The sequence below is a fragment of the Bombus huntii genome, chromosome 12, assembly GCF_024542735.1.
Source record: "Bombus huntii isolate Logan2020A chromosome 12, iyBomHunt1.1, whole genome shotgun sequence".
NCBI lineage: Eukaryota > Metazoa > Arthropoda > Insecta > Hymenoptera > Apidae > Bombus > Bombus huntii.
Genome location: NC_066249.1, coordinates 2,696,684 through 2,712,407, shown reverse-complemented (window position 1 = coordinate 2,712,407; position 15,724 = coordinate 2,696,684). Strand labels below are relative to the sequence as shown.

The window sequence follows — 15,724 nt, the reverse complement described above, 5'->3', positions numbered from 1 at the left end:
GCTACGGAACCTGCCTTTACTACAGGCAAACTTCACCTAACACCGAGAATTGGAAAACTTAATCGCCAACTCGAACGAGTCTCCGAGATATCTGATCGCGAGACGCGTCTGTCTGTCTTCAATTATCGGTACACGTCCAGCATCCGATTGTTCGCGCTCGTTTCAGATAGTCGAGATTTCGAATCGACGCGAGTAAGAAACGCTGAGCTGTCCGCCTGGAAAGTTTTCGTCTCGGATATTGCATAATCTTAACCGTAAAACAAAATTACGTATAATTATTCTCTTCGCAATATTGTGATAAGTTGCCTTGACTCGGTGCAAGATCCTCGATACTCCCTTCTTCTTTGGCTTAAATTGCATGGAACGTTATAAAAATATCATCAAATATCATCATCTTTGAGAACCTTCTTTTAGAACCTTCAGGTTTACACAAAGAACTTGCAAATTCTTTCACGACACGGACACGGATTATGGTTTTGTTCCCTGATTAAGCAAATACCGGAATATGGTTCCATAATCTCTGGTCTTCTTATTGCAAAACGCATATCAATTCTATCGAGGAAGTTTTGGACGTTTCATTTGTACGTGAAGCGTTACATGAGCTTAGCGACCTGCCTTGACTTTGCAGAGAAATTTAAGCTTAATGTGTTCCATTTAAAAACTTACGACATGAACTATCGCGAATTGAACATCGTATCGTTTTATGGTTATTTTAGCTGCTTCAATCGTATGGTATTTCATATAAAAAGTGTCAAAAATCATCTCGCTTACTTAAACGTCAATGAATGTCTCGTTGTTTCTGTTTTTATCTTATTAATTATTAATACATAGTAATCAAGTTCTATTGAAATATTCGGTTATTATTTGATAATTACGAATTAGCCGTAACTAGACTGAGTTATTAGGTTCCTGGTACTTATAATTACTAACTATAAACTGATTTACTTGCGTAACTTTTCTCTTTTTATACTACTAATAGATATTTCTCGTCAATATAATAAACGAATAAATAAATAACTAAATTAATAATTAACTTTCATTTGTACGTGTGCACAAAACTATTTTTATGACTCGTATTAGATTTAGATTAAATCTGAATTAAGTGACGAATAAGGAGATAACTACAATTTATAAGGAATTTTATAACACGCTACGATTAATAGTAATTGAAAAAATTTCGGTCATAATACTAAAACACGCAATTGTATGTGTCAATCATAGTCGCATTGCCCACGAAATAAAAGCTCAGCTGCAAAATCAATGAAATCGATGATACGTCTGTGTATCTGTATAACTACCGCATCAAATTCTAAAGAAACGCGATGAAGAAAAGAAAATTATTCCGACTGTCGAAACTGGGGAAAGTCAAGGGTCGCGAGGAACAGAAGCGTATCCATATTCGCGTCATCGAATCAGAATGAGAAAGATTGGAAGGAAGAACCGGCGATAAGAAAGAGGACGTCGAACGGCGACTTGATTGGAACAGGTCTGCTGTTAAGATGAATCACCGCGCGTCGGTCAGAACGTTCTGTCCCTTGAAAAAAGTGAGAAAAAACGGAGAAAGACGAAGAGGATGTAGGGAAGAGAAAACGTGAAACTGAAAGGATCTCAGTAATTTGCAAGGGAATAAGGAAGGGAACGAGGGAAGAGAAATCGCTTCGAATCGAAAGAATTTCGGTGCTTGGCGTAAAAAAGGCGACGAGGGAGAAAAAGAATGGCAAAGGGGAATGAATGCATGTTTCGCTGGATGGACAGCAGGTCCTTTGGTGTTTGAAAGGCAAATGAGATTGGAAAAGCAATTAGTTAAATTCGAGAACGGGCACAAAGTGATAAAGAAACGCGAAAGGCAAGGGAATAGTTGAAAAAAGGCAGGCCGGTGAAAAATAGGACTTGAACGAGTTGCGAGTTTCGCTTTGCCGCGTCAAAAGTGTAGCTAATTCTATGAGCCGTGCGCGCGTGCAAGTAGCCGAGCCATGCAACTTTTCAGACTTTGAACGCGCAACTTCCGCCCTTGCGTGGAAATGCGCTTTTCGAACGAGGAAATTAATTATAACTTCTATTAATCGACGTTGGTGGAAGAAGAATTCTCTACGCTCGTACCATTAAAAAAGGTAATCTCGAGAACCGTTTATATAATCGCGATACGAAGCGAAATAAACGATGAAATAGAAAAGAAAGAGCGCGCGAAACGTATCTCGCGTCTTTCGTCCACCGAAAGGACATTTTTCGACAACTTTTTCTCGCGGTATTCCCTCTTCGAATTACGATGATACGGTGATTACGGTGGATCGTAAATTCCTAGCTAACCGAAGCTCTCGAGCTCGTGAACCGGCCATGTTTATCCTACGTGCGTAAAAGCGTAATTGTGGAGGAAGATTCGAGGCGAGCGGTAGGGGATAGTTTGATCAGTTTATGCGAGACGAGCCGTTTTCTCACGGTGTTTACGTCGGATGATGCAACGGTGTCCAACGAGCTGTGCGGTTTACTCCCCTCATGTACACACCCCATGTGTATTCCCCTAACGGAAAGCTCCGCGCGGTATGTCCGATAGAACGATCGCCGCGGGGTTTCAACCTCTTTCCTGTGTTTGAGCAAAGAATTTTCTTGACTCGCAGATTCCAACTTTACCCATAATTTACGAGAGACAGCGCTTCGTCCGCAAGTACTCCCTTGCTAAGATTTTAATCGTCGTTTATCCTATTATTCGCTGTTGCGTACACGTGATAGCCACGTAACTATGTAATTACAGAGAATTCCTATTTGTTGATACACTGTAGTGAGAAAACGAAGATTATAAGAATAACAGTTGTTAAAAAAAATATTAAGAAAATATGAGTCAGAATTTTTTCCTTCGGATCAAATCTGCCCCCTCTCAACACTCTCCAAGTCAAAGACGCGTGACGAGTGTTCCACGGAGTGTGATGTTTCTTCGTTTAGAAAACGAAAATTTATTTCTCGATACAAAATGTCAGAATTTCAGATTTTCTCATAGATTTTGTTCTATAATTCTACGTTACATCATATTCTGCGTTGTTTCCAACTTTTACTTATAATTTTAAGCAAAATGTGAAGAGTAAAAAATGAGAAGTACACTGTGCACTTAAATTCCTTACAATTACCGTAAAACTCGAGAAGTTTTAATTCCAACCAATACGATGTTACCAGTGTTACATAGAGAGCACTCACAGGAGCATACGAAAAAAAATATGAAATTCGAAATTCGTTAAAAACTGACGTTTCCTGTTTCTGCCGCGTACCCTTCACATAATGATCGTCGAGCGACAATCCAGCACAAAATTCAAAAACAGAATGTTGGCATGAAGTTACGCGTTTGTAAAGTGAATTTAGTGGGTCACGAAAAAATACAAGTATGTTCATTGTTCTGTCAGGACAAAAGAATCGTGTACACACGAGGAAGGGTTCTAGCGTGGAACGCAAGAATAAAAGCCGTGGAGAGTCGCGAGTTAACGGATCGACGATCATGGAGAACGCGGAAGAAGGATTCCGCCGGGGATTTCGACAGCGCCGAGGAAAACATCGGTTTATCTCCGATAAAATTCAATCGACCTTTGTTCCTCCCCGACGACTGGCAGCCGGTGCGCGTCTCAAACGACACGATAAAATCGTAGCGAGTCGAAAGAACTTTTCTCGAACCGTTAACCCTTTGCTGCTCTATTTTGCTTTATTCGTATGCCGGCTCGATGCTTCAGATCGATTTACGAGCTGAAGATGAATTGAGACATCAACCGAGCCGACCGCCTCTTCCAATGGCCGACACGCGACTGACTTATACTACTTGGCTTCCGCTAATTCCCAACTTTTTCAACAACATCGTGTACCTTTCGAGATTATCGCGAACTATGAATGTCTAGATAGAATCTAGATAAAGAAAGGCAAAGTCTGGTTCGTGGAAAATTTATTGTCGGTGATGAACAATTAATAGATTATTGGTTACAATAACGATTCCTTGGAGAATTTTGACAGAGGCAGGAGATTAATCGCATATGACGAATAATCAATGGTTTATCCAGTACCTTAGTGACAAATAATAAATAACTACCTGTACAATGCTCATAGTATAATTTAAATGAATGTTACGTTTCAAATGACTTGTAATTCGCTGATTCCTTCGACGATTTTAGTCCCTGGTAAAAAAATGATAGCTCAGACCAGGTATCGCGTCTGGTATCCTTGATTAAGCGATGGTCAACGTTATAATTAACAGAGTCACGGATTTTGTTCTTCTCGTCAACTTTTCCAACCTCTCAGAAATCGTAAAACGTCCGCGTAATCTTCGTAAAAAATTCCGTATAACGTCCGCGGAGTTAACAACGAGGATACGTCGAGAAATGAAACGATTAAAAGATGTCGATAAGATGGAAAAAAAGTAGGACGAACCGCTTTGTTCGACGGCTCGATCCCTTTACCAACGTTCCCTTCTGGTCTGTTCGCGTTTTTTCGACGAGAATTCGCAGGAAACGAAGCGTTCATCGACAAATGCTCTTCCACGATCTTTATCGGGGATCATTGCTGACGAAAACCGGGATTAACGATGGACAGGAGAGTTTTAACAACCGCGTTGGTCTCTTCTACAGCGGCCGCTTTCGTGTAATTTTTAAGAAACACGCCTCTCACTAGAGAGATAACGAATGATGGAAGATGCTTAAGTCTGAGTTAAACGACGAGTTCAGGAAGAAGAAACGACCTCGAAACAATCGCCCAAGGCTGCCTTTGTTCCGGCTGCCTTGGCCAAATGTCAGATTCAAGGGTTCTCGAGAGAAACCTGGACGATCGAGCGAGACAAAGACGAACATTGCCAAGGACTACGCGACGTTGACACGCTCGACCGTGAGGAGGTCGACAGATCGATATGTGGCTTGAGCCGTAAATACACGGCTCCTTACAAAACCGGGCCAAACGACAGTTTTCTTCGCGACGACTCTGACACGCTTCCGCCTCGGTTCTTTCAGCATTCAGCAACGAGAAAATTCCTTTGATGATTAAATGTGGGAACGTACCTACTGGAGCGGACTTGTCCGTGTAATGTCACGGTCGAATCTCGTTAACGAGCCTTGCTCCGCTTCTTCCTCCTCTTCTTCTTCTTCTACTTCTCCACAATTATTCTTGGACTCTGAGGATGTTCTACAGTAGCAGAGGTAGTTATTACCCTTTTAACACTGGTTGTTTCGTTCTGCTACGAGACCATTTAATTATTGTAATGTCTCTTCCTAATGTTTTAGATATCGTAGTATCGTGATTCTGAGTGAGCGTGGGGAAACAGTAACTGAGAATACGTTAGTAAGTAAGAATCGATTCGGACAATGCGAACTAGATTTCACGATGCCACGTAAAAATTTGACTGCGTACGCGAGATCTTTAAATAAGCAACATGTTAAAACAATTGGTACGAACATTATTACAGATATTATCATTGAAATTCTTTAATATATTAACATATATAAATAAATATAAATATAAATAAATATAATATAAATTTATTAATATATATATAATTTAATTAATATAAATATACAACTCCTAAAGAGGAATTCTTACTTTAATGACAGTGAATATATTAATTAAGTAGTTATAAATTGTTGTCTCTAAGAAGACCACGAACGTACTTTACCATATTACTCCAGCGAAACTAGCCTGAAACTTTGAAACAGTGCCAAAGACTCGTAACTTGGAATCATAAACCTTGGCTATACTTTTAACGTTCATAATCGAGATCGTAGTATCGAAGGATTATGACGGAAGTAAACGATAAAGTTGCAAGTTACCTAGCTGCTCTAAGAAGGAGGAAACGCATCGAATTCGACTCCGTAGCCGGTCGACGGCGATCGATAGAAAGAGACGGCGGAAAGTTCGTGTCTCGATCCATTACAAAAGGACGCGACGCTCCCGTCGAAGCTTTTAGGATTATCCAGGGGTTGCGCAGACAAGCGAAGTCGTAGCGGTGCGGAGTGCCGGTACGGCAAATCCTTATTACGCCTTTGAGCCGACGAAAATGTTGTTGCACGATATTACAATGCCGCGCTTTCCTATAACTTCGGGTTATCTCGCAGTTTAGTCGGGCTGCAACTTGACGAACCAAAGAGGAACTTCCCTTGGCTCGTCGTTTCCAAGCGTCGAGCTACATCCCGCGGAAATGTACATTCGTTCCGTGTGACGGAACGTCTCGTGAATGAGAAATCAACGTACGTACACGATCCGATCTTGGTATTCTAGATCGGCGGTGCAGTTGGCCGGATTAATCAACAATCTCTAGTATAACCATAACCATAACGCGGATCGAAATTTTGTAATCTCGGATCACCGTGTATAGACGATTTTATAATTTTTTTGTGATTTTTACCACTTTGCCGAATCTTAACTCTTGGAAGACCGAATTATTTAACTATCGATTGTAGAGACACGTTTCTTTGGATAACTGTGTAAAGAAGATACGAGACTCCAGACCAGTTTAATGAGTTATTAATTGCCTAAACGATAAATATATTTATTTTGAATAAAACTGGTAGTACACGAATAAAAAAGTACACGAAGAAAAATACCGGCCTTCTTAGTTAAAAACTGATGTTTCAAAGGTGAATCTAGCGGCTCTAGCGTTAAGCGATCGATTCGTGGTAAATCAATATAAGCTTGGGCAGCTTCAGCCATTAATACCATAAACTGATACTTTGCATTGAAACATAAATTTAGCCCTTCGTAGTCGCGTCATCTTTGATTAGGACTTTACGTAAAATTGACTAGTTACAAAAACTTACGTTTGCTTGTTTGTTCATTAATGATACTATCATATCTGCCAAAAAAATTTCAGCGAGATACTGACTGAGATAAAACTGAACGAAGTCCATGCTTGCCGAGATCGCTTTAACAGGCATGCGATCGGACGAATCGACATTGCGTGGGAAGTGGCAATTTCAGGATTAGATTCGTCCGGCGATTAAAGCACGAGTACTGGCTCGTTTTCCTTTATAACCAACGTGTAATCACGGAGACAACAAAGGATAACGAAAGAAAAACGACACCAAAATACTCGAACAGAGCCAGCGCGAACGAATGGGATAAGGTTCCGACTATATTGTCCTTTCTCGTCGACTTTCAGTATTTTTCTTCCCGATAAATCAAACGTTACGCAAAAAAAACGTCCATTCGAAAATACAATAGGAAAAGTGAAGAAATAAGAAGTAAGAAAATCGCGGTTGCAAGCCGCAAGAATCCATCTGTAGGTTAAACATTATCCGTGAACAGTCGACATCGTTCCTCTTCAAGGAGATACTTCTTACAGTTTCGAAGATGTTTCACGACGTTGTTCCGTTCTCTAGTGATGAACGAGACAATAGCGGGGATTGTCTGAGGAAGAAAACGTAGAAATGGCTGCTGGATGTTACTTGATGATGTGCTACTGTCGAAAATAATAATAATAGTTCGATATTGTCGAGAAAATTCCTATAGAAAGGAATCGGGAGATCTTATTAAACAGCTCTTGAGAACGCGATAGAAAAATGTTAATTAATTTAATGATCGATCGACGTGCCAGGCAACGCGTAACAAACAATAAGAGAGGGAAAATTCCCGACACAAGAATCGCTTAAATAAACGAACAAGATAGCCATAATAAACGAACAAGATAGCCATAATAAAGGAGATGTTTCTCTCTTCCGCTAAAGTGGCTGGTTTAAAATTATACAATTTTCATAGAAGCTTTCCCGAATATAACGCGATAGTGTGTATAGTTGCGGTTGAAGCTCGAACAGGATGGGAAATCAGTCGATGGCAAGAGTATACGCGCGGATGGAAATTGTTACGAAAGGCGTATCGGATTCTCCTGCCGTTACCGCTCTCGCTATCGTTCTACGAAAATGTACAAGCCGCACGGGTATCTTGAAATGGATATTGCGGTTCCTCCAGCATAAACGCCTTGAATGCTTCGCAAATAAAGGACATAAAAAGTAACGAACCACAATACCGTCAATTAATTTCCATTTTCTCTGGCACTAACGTTACCTATAGAAATCGCGTGTTATTATTCACATTGCAAATGTAGAGATTCTATAAAACTAATCTCGAGAATAAAACTTCCTGGCGTTAGAATGTGGTGACGATGGTTGAGGCTTTGGTTTCGTTGAAATCGTAACCTTATTAAAAATCCATTTGTCAACGTATCAAATTTCTTCTTGGATTCTTCCAACGTGTTTGCAATTTCCATTCGCAAACTTTTTTCCATACTCTTGCATCATTTTACACGTACACGTTCTTTCTTGTACGCCGATGACACCTTTTATCCTTTTTATATGAGATAAACGAGTAATAAATAATATCATGTAATGTTTGTGAAAGGAAATTAAATTTATCCGATCGATTTCCATCAGCTTGGATGTCATTCAAAGTTTCACTCGCCAAAGTAAGATTCCTTGGCATTGCGATCGGAAAGCAGACTTTGCCGAATAGAATGGAAGCTCTATATTCCCGTTGCAATTAAGGAACCAACGACCTTTCTAAGTCTCTCGATCATATCGACGAATTAGGTGGTTATCGCGAACCTGCGCTCCCTCGGGTTACCTTGGAAAATAATTACTCCGGCTTAAGTTCTTCGTAGACGACGAGAACGATAATTCCTTTTCTCCGCGAATCGAATCTTTATCGAGTATTTTCGATCGATCGTCTGACAATGAGTTAATTATCCGGAACAATAATACCAAGATCGAAAAAGAGCCAAGAAAGAGCTAATCGAATTTTTTCGCTTATCAGTCCGGCCGAAAGAGAAATGCATGCCGACGCGCCTCAATGCGCTGCTTTGCAAATCTAATTTCATTTGCCGGTTTACTTCTTCGGGGGACAGTTTCCCCGGTATCCATGGGATAGAAGCAACGCTTGGGATTTTCGCTCGAGACAGAAACCCCTCGGCTAAGAGATTAAAACCGGGCTTCACCGCGGATCCTCGCCGTCTTAAGGCGGTTCGATATCCGAAGGCCGGTGTAAAATCCGCACACCAATTACGCCGAATCGAATTCCAAGCTGTCTCTTCTTTCAACAACTCGAAACTAGGCGAAAAAGGTTATTAGCATGAATCCAGTCGGAAACAGATGGAACGTTTACCAAGGTTTTTTATACCTTGGGATAAATCAGCTGCTCGGTTGCTTTTCAAAAGGGAGGGGTTTTTTTAAGAGTTAGCGAGAGAAAAAAATCATCTATCAGATATCAGGGTAGTTTTTCAAATATTTTTGCTCGACATTCGATGCATCTGGATTATAAGAATAGAAGTTTTGCCCATATTTTCTTCTTTCTTTTTTCTCTTTTTCTTTTGGCTCTGATGGATTTCCATGCTGGTCGCGTGGCTGAAATTACGAGACGTGTAAACGCAATAAATTCGCATCAACGAGCCGGGGAAATAAGAGTGAATCAAGAGAACTCATTCAGTTATTCTTGGCGGGCTTCGTCGATAAATTTACCCCGTTCGGACGTTTAATCCTCCGAGCCCGATAATTCACGGGGAAACAGTTTCCGAGCTATGAGCTTCCAATTTTCTTGAAACTTCCCGACCAACGATCCTGCACTTTAAAATTCTATCCTCCAGACACCGACGCGTAACGCCTTTGTCGAAACTCGTTTCTCGTTTCACCCTTCCGTGAGCTATCCGAAAGTTATAGCTGCCCTTATTGTCGAATCTATACAACGTACTGTAATAAAACACGTTGTTTAGTATGGCAGCTTGGAATCACAGCGTTCCTATCGAATATTGATGGAAGTAACGCAAAGGGAATACGCGATATCGACGCTAGAGGAAAACACGGTAAAAATATCCTTAGGTGAGGCTATAAACAAAAAAAAAAGAGAGAGAACTTCAATTTCTACGGGCCGATTTGGGATAGAAAAGGCAAAGCAAGCCACAAACGGTAAACCGAAAGGTGAACAGAGCACGAGCGTGTTTCGAACATAACAGATCGTTCGATCGCGTCCAGAAAGCCGAGCTCTGGGTCCGATATCCGTTGAAAACTTCTCATCGTACGCGTTTACAAAACCGCAGTTACTAGATTTCACATCGAGCCGGCAATTGCGTAAAGAACAAAAAAAAAAAAAAGAAAAAACATTTCGACGTTTCGATGTTTCAACGTTTCGCTCGGCTCGCTCGAAACGAAGCACAAAACCGATTACACGTGCGTATCGAATGTCGTGAAAAATACGTTTTCAGGGCTTTATGAAAATCGATCGTTGAACCAAAACCGATCCGGAAACGAAAAAATAGCCGAATGTGTATTTCAATTTGTGGATTTAAAAGATAAATTTTTCTCTTATCGTGTTTATTCATTGAAGAGAGACGAGTCAACGATTATAGTAGGAACGAAAGCACTAACGGGAAAAAAGACAAAGATGGCCGGAGATGAATAGGAGTAAACGAGAAGGGAGCAAAATACGGAAAAATGGTTTTCGATCCGACGCGTTCGTAAATATTTGCAGGACCGTCGAGAGCCAGCCTGGATGCAACTGAACCAATACTGTCGTCGAACGGGTTGGGTCGAGGCTTTCTCGATGATCGATTTGTTTCAAGGAACATGGACGAGGATGGAGGATCAGGAGGTTCGATGACGTAATTTTTGAACGTCGAAACCGATTAACTGCTATCAGCACTAGCGAAATCGTGCGATGATGCAGCGATCCGGTAATCCGATTAACAGGGATCAATTGCACGAAGTGCATTTTATTATCCAATTGCACTGCTTCGTAACTGAATTAACGTTCTCCCATTATGAGCAACATTTTTTCAGACAAAAATTTTGGTTTCGTTTTCGAATCGTCCTCTTCAAAGTACCAGTTTTAATCAACGAAAGTACCGAACTAGCTCGAAACTGGTACATTTACTTTGATGTTACTGCAAGTTTATTCAAGTATGGCCAAAAACGGATACAAACGGGAAAAGTATCACCATTGGACAGCATTAGCCGGAACGAAGCGAAGCAGATTTCAAACGCTTGAAACTGGTCGGTATATTACAAGCTCGAGTGATAGAAAGCAATACCTGATACGCCTAGACTGGCTTAATACGAATCTTAATTAATATCGGAAACGATCTGCTGCGAAGCCGTAGGGGAAATTCGCGGTAGCTACGGATTCATGCGGCAACCAATGGCGCGCATCTTACAGCAACATTGCTCACACGCGATCGTCATTTACATCAGTTACCGAAGTAATTAAATTCCACGGAAATCTCGTCGTGTTCTCTGTGTCGATGCTAAGTTTCAGATCCGAAGGAAATGTGTACTATGCCATGAAATGCAGGGATAACCAAACATCCGTCCAAACTCCATTTTCTAATGCCCGCCGTGATACCTTCTTAAATGCGATCTTCTCTGGGTATCATAGACGAAATCCATCCTCGATTTCACACTTCTATCGCCGTTATATTTAGGATACAAATACGAACTTATATTTACACCGTTCTTTTGTACGATTACCGTACTTGGATATTTTCTGTATTTTTTTGCAGTATTATACGAACCTTATGTATTTTTGAAATTTTCAATAAATGCATAAACGTCCATGGATTCGTTGGAAAGTTGGAAAATTTGGAAATCACCAGAAATATTCGCGAAATGTAAGACTAGATATATCGAGTTGTAAACTATCTTGTAACTATCTTCGAAATTTCGTGTGTTCGATGGAGATCCAAAGTGTAAGTGAACTCGGAAATCTACATAAAAGTTCCAAGTGTAAAACTTGAGAGTGACCATCAAATAAGCTTTATAGCTCACTCGATCAATCAATCGCAAAACTTCTCGCTTCAGTCCCTAACTATTTCAAGTTTGCAGCAAGCTGAAAGATCTAGAAAGTTGCTCATCTACGAGAAAACTCGGGTTCGCTCATCTTCTGGAAGATTATCGCGTTAACGTTGACGGTCTCGGGTGATGAACAATGAAAAAACGTTCCAAGAGAAGCGGAGGATCGTTTTCCTTCACGGTTCGTTGTTCGCTGAAGCGAGATCAAACATTCAACAAGTAAACGGTTCGATCGATCGATCTCAACTTCTGCTGCAGGATTTCGTGGCCCCGAACCCTCGCAGCGTTCTAAGTCAAACACCCAGACGAAGTTCGTTTAAGACGGATACGTCAAGATTAATTATGAGCAGTTTGGCAAATATAAAGATTTCGAGCTGATCAGAAGTAGAGGCAGAAGTTGCGACGAAACTCGCCGAATTTGCCGTGAAACTCGGCCGAAACTTCTTGTCCTCAGTAAAACTAGTATAACTCTGTAATCCGGCGAAGGCTTCGTTTTGCGATATTTACCAATGCAACTTGCACCAAGAGCTAAGTAAATCGCTGCGATGCGAATTTAATTGACCGAATTCACTAATCCCGTCCACGAGTCCGCTTCGTTGGAAGATTTATGCGAAACGGGGACAACGTCTTCCTTATTCCCTCTCGAAACACTTTAATCCCCGTTCGAATGGACGCGACGGAACGTATAGCGTGAAAGAATGTCGAGAGCGTAGCTAACCAGAGTAAAGGGGTAAGAAAAATGTAAATTTATTCCTTCTCGTCGCGGAGGACAAGCAAGAAGCATTTTCGGGTCGCGAAACTATATGTATAGAAAATCCTAGCTTCGAAAGAGGGCTCTGCTACTTTGCAACGTTAACGAAGAGCGCTCCGTGTCCCGTAACTTAAGAGACTGATAATGAGGCCTGTTGTTCACGAAAGTCTGGCGACGTCTAAGTACCCGCTGAAAATACACTCGCCGAATGCACCCTTTCTCCCACCTCCCTCCTATCCATTCTATGGGGAACGTGGAAAGCTTTCTTCGAAATCTTCTTTCATTGTTACCCGCCAATCCTCTATCCATTCTTTTATTCGAATAAAAAAGGAAACCGCCTTCAAACTTTCAACCTTTAAGTACGTAGATTATGGCCAAGTTTATTATCCGATAAGGAAAGCACAGGATGCTGTAAAAGTATTTAATTAAATATCTTGAATATTAATCTGATCGAGTTGCAACTCTATTATTCCATCGTTCGATGACGAGAACATATCGCTCCAGGAGTAACGCTCGAGATAAGCAAATCTATATTTTAGAGATAGATCGCATTTATTGGATTTTCCAAGATCCCAAAGATGTTCCCTAGTTTCCTCAGACGAAAGAGACGAAAATTAAAAGAGGAGGATAGAACGAAGGCAGAATTACTCTGTAAGTTCCAAACCATACGTCAATCATCATTTCCATTTTCAAATACATACGTATGGGTAATATCTCTGTTATTCGATGTCGAAAATACCATTCCCCTAGAACATCGGAGATCTAATTAAGCAAATAGATGTTTAGTCGTTTAATCAGACTCGTTGAATTTCCAAATTCATGTGTCCAGAAGTGGTTTCCAAGTTGTTAAAACAAGAGGAACGAAGCTAAAAGAGGGGATTGGAACGAAGACGAAAGTGGTTTCCAGGGCCCCGAGACGTGTCAACTGCGAGACCCGGCTCGATAATTATCTGGAACGAGTAAGGGTTGAACAGCGTCGGTTCGTTAAATCCAGCGTGTACGCAAGAGTGGAGGAGGGTCGAGGGTGCACGTGCAACGCGGCGTTACCACCGGGGTTGTAGCCAAGTTGCGAGAGGAGAGGACTCGGTCTGGCCTACCTCCGTTCGCCTCCTCTTTGTCGAGCAAATTACGTCCCGAGCAGGCCTCGCCTCACCTCGCTTCGCCTCTCGCTGTTTACACAGAAGGCACGAGTCGACAATGAAAGAAACCGAGCGGAAAGGGGTGTACATACATTACGAGTTAAGGGGTCAAGTTGGAGTACCGTTTTCGGCAAGCGAGTGTGTGCTTCTACGGCGGATCAACTGGAAAAACGCAACCACTTGAATGAATAATCGAGAGTTTATCAGATCGATTAGGGAAAAATTGAATCGTTAGTGCGACAATGGAGAACGCGAAAATGATTTTCAAAAGAAAATATCGTGTCCGGTGATTCAATCTAAGGATGTAAGTTTTTTGGGGAATCGCTGGTCGGAGGACGAGCGAGTGTAGATAGTACGCTTTCACTGAGCTTGAAAAATGTAACAATTTATTGAAAGGTATTGAGAATTTATTATGCAGATTTCGAAGAAACGAAATTGTTGGTACAATAGCAGAAAACGCGAACGATTTCCGGGGGAAAATATTTTGTAGTATCAATCTAAAAATGTAAATTTCTCGCGAATCCCTCGAGCACGATTTAATATTTCACGCTTGTAAAATTTATTGCGCACGTAACTTTACAATGAAGGTATTGCTACGAATATATCTGTCAGAGGTGAAATTACTTCATATATTCGTTTTTCGTGCGATGATTAATTTCGGAGTACTGGATACTTTATCTCATAGTACGTTAATTCGCACGTTATTACATGTAATCGTGTGGCAGATATTCTGCTCTGTTTAATATCTTTTCATATTTGATTTCACAATGTCTTTCGTAGATATATTAATTCACTATTTTAGTTGGGATTTTTTCGTCACCCGTTATATGTATGTACATATGTTGCACCACACGAGGTCTCTCCTTCAAGACTCGTTTATACTTCTCTGTGTCCTATTCACTTGGCAAATAAACACGTGGCTAGTCCAGTTAAATACAATCAGTGCTGTGAATAACCTTGCAACTATAGCGACATAATTATGCGGTGAACAGTTAACGTGAACAAAATGTTACTCGAGCACGTTACCGCGTATACACCGAATAATATTGAAAAGAGTTTGTTCCAGCTAGCATAAATCATTGTTCATGCGAATTACGTTCGCACCATGGGAGCAATAATTTGTGGCTGTGCCATTAAAATCCACGTCGATAGACTGAAAACGAGAGCACAGCGTTTTCAAGTACGACGGAATTTCTGTCGACGTGTCTAACAAGTTCTCCAAACGAAAAAGGACAAAACGTGCTCTCGACTTGTTGTTACGACCGAAACATCGGAAAACCATTCGACACTGTGTACAACTAAAGTCAAAGATGTTGCTTTATCAACAGCCTTCGTTGGAAGAATCAAGCGAAAACGTCCACATGACTCAGGATTCTAAAGCTGAAAGACTGAACGACGAACATCCCTAAGGCTGAAAAAAATAACACGTGAGAATATAACTTACCAGAGGCGAAAACGAGGGCGATCAGCAAGCAAACGATCGAAATGGAAAAGGCACCACGTCGATCCATGCTTCTTTGGTACAAAATGCAGCACGTTGGAACTCGATCACTTCATCGCCACTCCGTAGAAAACTGTTCGAAACAAGGAGATATACACGCGCACACGTGAACAGAATACGAGAATATCACGAGCAGTGCGCGATAACGAAGGGAAAAGCTCACGCGAACGTAGAAGCGTGATGGTCGAGCGCTTACTGACAGGCGACAGGTCTCCGTGGCTTTCGCGTGCTCCCTCCACCTGATCCCCACTCCGACCAATCACGACTCCCTCTCCGACTCGTTTCCTCGGCCTGAAACGCGCGTAAGTTCGTCCTCGTCCGACCAAATACGTGTTTTCTCTACTGAAACTAGCGGCGTGGTCTATCGCGCCGCTGCTCTCAGCCGCCGATGGCGCTATTTCTATCGTGAAACGGGAACTTTCGAAATTAGAAAGTAATTAAGCGTAATTATTAATACCGTATGCTTTGTATCTCGGGATTGTTAGCCGAACATTAAATTAAGGAAATACACCGGGCGATGCATCCACGCGAGAATTATGGGCTTTTTTCCCCG

General features: G+C 41.3%; 1 protein-coding gene across 3 annotated transcripts in view; it reads right to left on the bottom strand.

The window, feature by feature from the left end:
• Positions 1 to 15,378, bottom strand: part of LOC126872030 (uncharacterized) — a 167,963-nt gene extending 152,585 nt beyond the window's left edge. For all 3 annotated transcript variants that reach the window (XM_050631495.1, XM_050631496.1, XM_050631497.1), the window contains exon 1: positions 15,115 to 15,378. In XM_050631495.1, coding sequence (XP_050487452.1) covers positions 15,115 to 15,181 — 67 coding nt within the window. In that variant the 5' untranslated portion in view covers positions 15,182 to 15,378. The remainder of the gene's footprint in view (positions 1 to 15,114) is intronic.
• Between the last annotated feature and the right edge of the window lie 346 nt (positions 15,379 to 15,724).